Here is a 2,102-nt window from a genome sequence, read left to right as displayed (position 1 = left end):
AGAGCAAAGGATAGGAATAAAACAAGACAAGAAAATAAAACTTTCTTGTGGGGAAAAAAAGGTAGTAAAATAGAATATCTGTGGAAAACAATCTATATTTGCAACTTATTCTAGGGAATCTGAAACAAAGATGTAAAGGATGTCACAAATGTATGCCAAACACGAGTGGTCAACTCAACGTGTGTGTGTGTGTGTGTGTGTGTGTGTGTGTGTGTGTGTGTGTGTGTGTGTGTGTTTACATCTATACTCGTTAAGGAAATATCGGTTAGGAAGATATCAAGTTCGTGGATTTTTTTTTTCCTTCTGATAAAAGAAGAACACAGCTCAGCGTGACACGTCACCACCAGCAACATAGGAATCACCAGTCACGAAACCAGCTGTCAGATTCCTGACTCCCTTCTTCTTCTTCTGCCCAAAGCACTCTCCCAGACCAGTCACCGCGCAGAGCTCTTGGCGAAACCTGGAGGAGCGCAGAAGATAGACAAAGAAGTTGATGGAGGAGTTGATCATCCCCAGCACAAGAAGCAGAGCGTGGACGGCCAGGAACATGCTGGCGAAACGACGGTTGAGAAAGAACTCGGGCCTGACCAGAGTGGTGATGCAGAGGAGGACGAAAGGCGAGGAGGTGGTGACGAAGATGCAGCAGACAATGACCAACATCTTCACCAACGCTAGCTGCTGGCTGGTGGCGGTGGAGGTGGAGGCGTCCCTTGACACAGCACTGGAAGCGTTCTTCCGCCACACGATCACCCTCTTCAGCTGCACGATGGTGATGCACGTGCACACCCCCACCACCACCACGGACATCAGAGGGACGCCGTTCATGACAATAGCGTGCTCAATCACGTCGAACAACGCTGCGTTCCGAGCGTACATCGCTGAAGACACAAGCCGATACTCGCTGAGGTTGGTCAGGGAATCGGTCACCAGTCTCACGTCCAGCTTGAGAGGGAAAACGGCACAGACGAGATGAATGACCACCACGGTTCCCCCGATCAGCAAAGCCATGCTGCGGGTCCTCATCAGGGAGGCCGCCTTCAGAGGCAGGAAGACGCAGACGCAGCGCTCCACGGAGATGATCATGGTCAGGCAGCCGGAGCAGAGCAGGAAGCCCCGGTACAGCCCCATCACGTGCTTGTGGACAGACCACTTCCACCAGGCGGCGATCCCTGGCCCCGAGACCAGCCCCACCAGGCAGTGGGAGCCCGACAGCGTGAAGAAGCTGATGAAGAGCAGGTCCACCAGGGACAGGCAGAAGAGGCAGAGGTTCATGCGGTCCTTGAGGCCCTGTCTAAAGAACACAATGCAGTTCAGCACGTTGGCTGGCACTCCGATGCAGAAGATGATGGGGTTGGCGTAACAGAAGACCGCTTTCTCTAGGAGGGCGAATGCGTCGTCGTCGTCGTCGTCGTCGTTGTCGTTGTTGTCGTTGATGTCGCCTGGGGTCTGTAGCACGGTCAGTGCGGTTGTGGCACGTGTTACAAGTATGGTGGTAGTGAAATAGGTGTGTGCTAGGGACGTGGTGATGTTCTCGTTAGTCATTGTGGGTTTATTTGGTTGGGTTTCGGTGGGTGGACGGGTTGGGTGGGGTGGAATGGGATGTGTTTATTTTCGGTCTTGCTATTGTCAGGGGGCTTTTTATGTTCTCTCTCTCTCTCTCTCTCTCTCTCTCTCTCTCTCTCTCTCTCTCTCTCTCTCTCTCTCTCTTTCTCTCTCTCTTAAGAGTAAATGTTTTGTTTTATTCTCCAACATTTCTTTCAGACCAGTTTTTTTTGTTTTTTGTTGTTGTTTTTTGTTTTGTTTTGTTTTTATCTCAGTTTATCTGCTCGTTACACAACAATTGACATAACTGTCAGAAAACAGAATGTCACCACTAAAGAGAAAACCAAAGAAAAAGAAATTGCACACATCTCCGCGGCTACAGTGTGCTATCGACGAGTCCCAAGCAGAAACGCCCTGGAGTTTGCAAAGCACAATTGAACAATTGATATTGTTGTGTCCTTAAAAGAAAACAAAAAACAACAACCTCAGTCATTGCTGTACTGACAGCGCTAAATACACACACACACACACACACACACACACACACACACATGGACGCA

At 49.8% G+C, this 2,102-nt stretch overlaps 1 protein-coding gene across 1 annotated transcript; it reads right to left on the bottom strand.

Moving 5' to 3' along the window:
• Nucleotides 1-295: 295 nt before the first annotated feature.
• LOC143296183 (uncharacterized) lies at nucleotides 296-1,542 on the bottom strand. Its single transcript, XM_076607992.1, has one exon. The coding sequence runs from the start codon at nucleotides 1,540-1,542 to the stop codon at nucleotides 325-327; it is 1,218 nt and encodes a 405-aa protein (XP_076464107.1). The 3' UTR covers nucleotides 296-324.
• Between the last annotated feature and the right edge of the window lie 560 nt (nucleotides 1,543-2,102).

This window comes from Babylonia areolata, chromosome 21 (genome assembly GCF_041734735.1).
Source record: "Babylonia areolata isolate BAREFJ2019XMU chromosome 21, ASM4173473v1, whole genome shotgun sequence".
Lineage (NCBI taxonomy): Eukaryota > Metazoa > Mollusca > Gastropoda > Neogastropoda > Buccinidae > Babylonia > Babylonia areolata.
This window is presented reverse-complemented; position numbering and strand designations above follow the sequence as displayed.

Coding starts and splice junctions, on each gene's coding strand:
- LOC143296183 (XM_076607992.1), bottom strand. CDS start 1,542: ATGACTAACGAGAACATCACCACGTCCCTAGCACACACCTATTTCACT.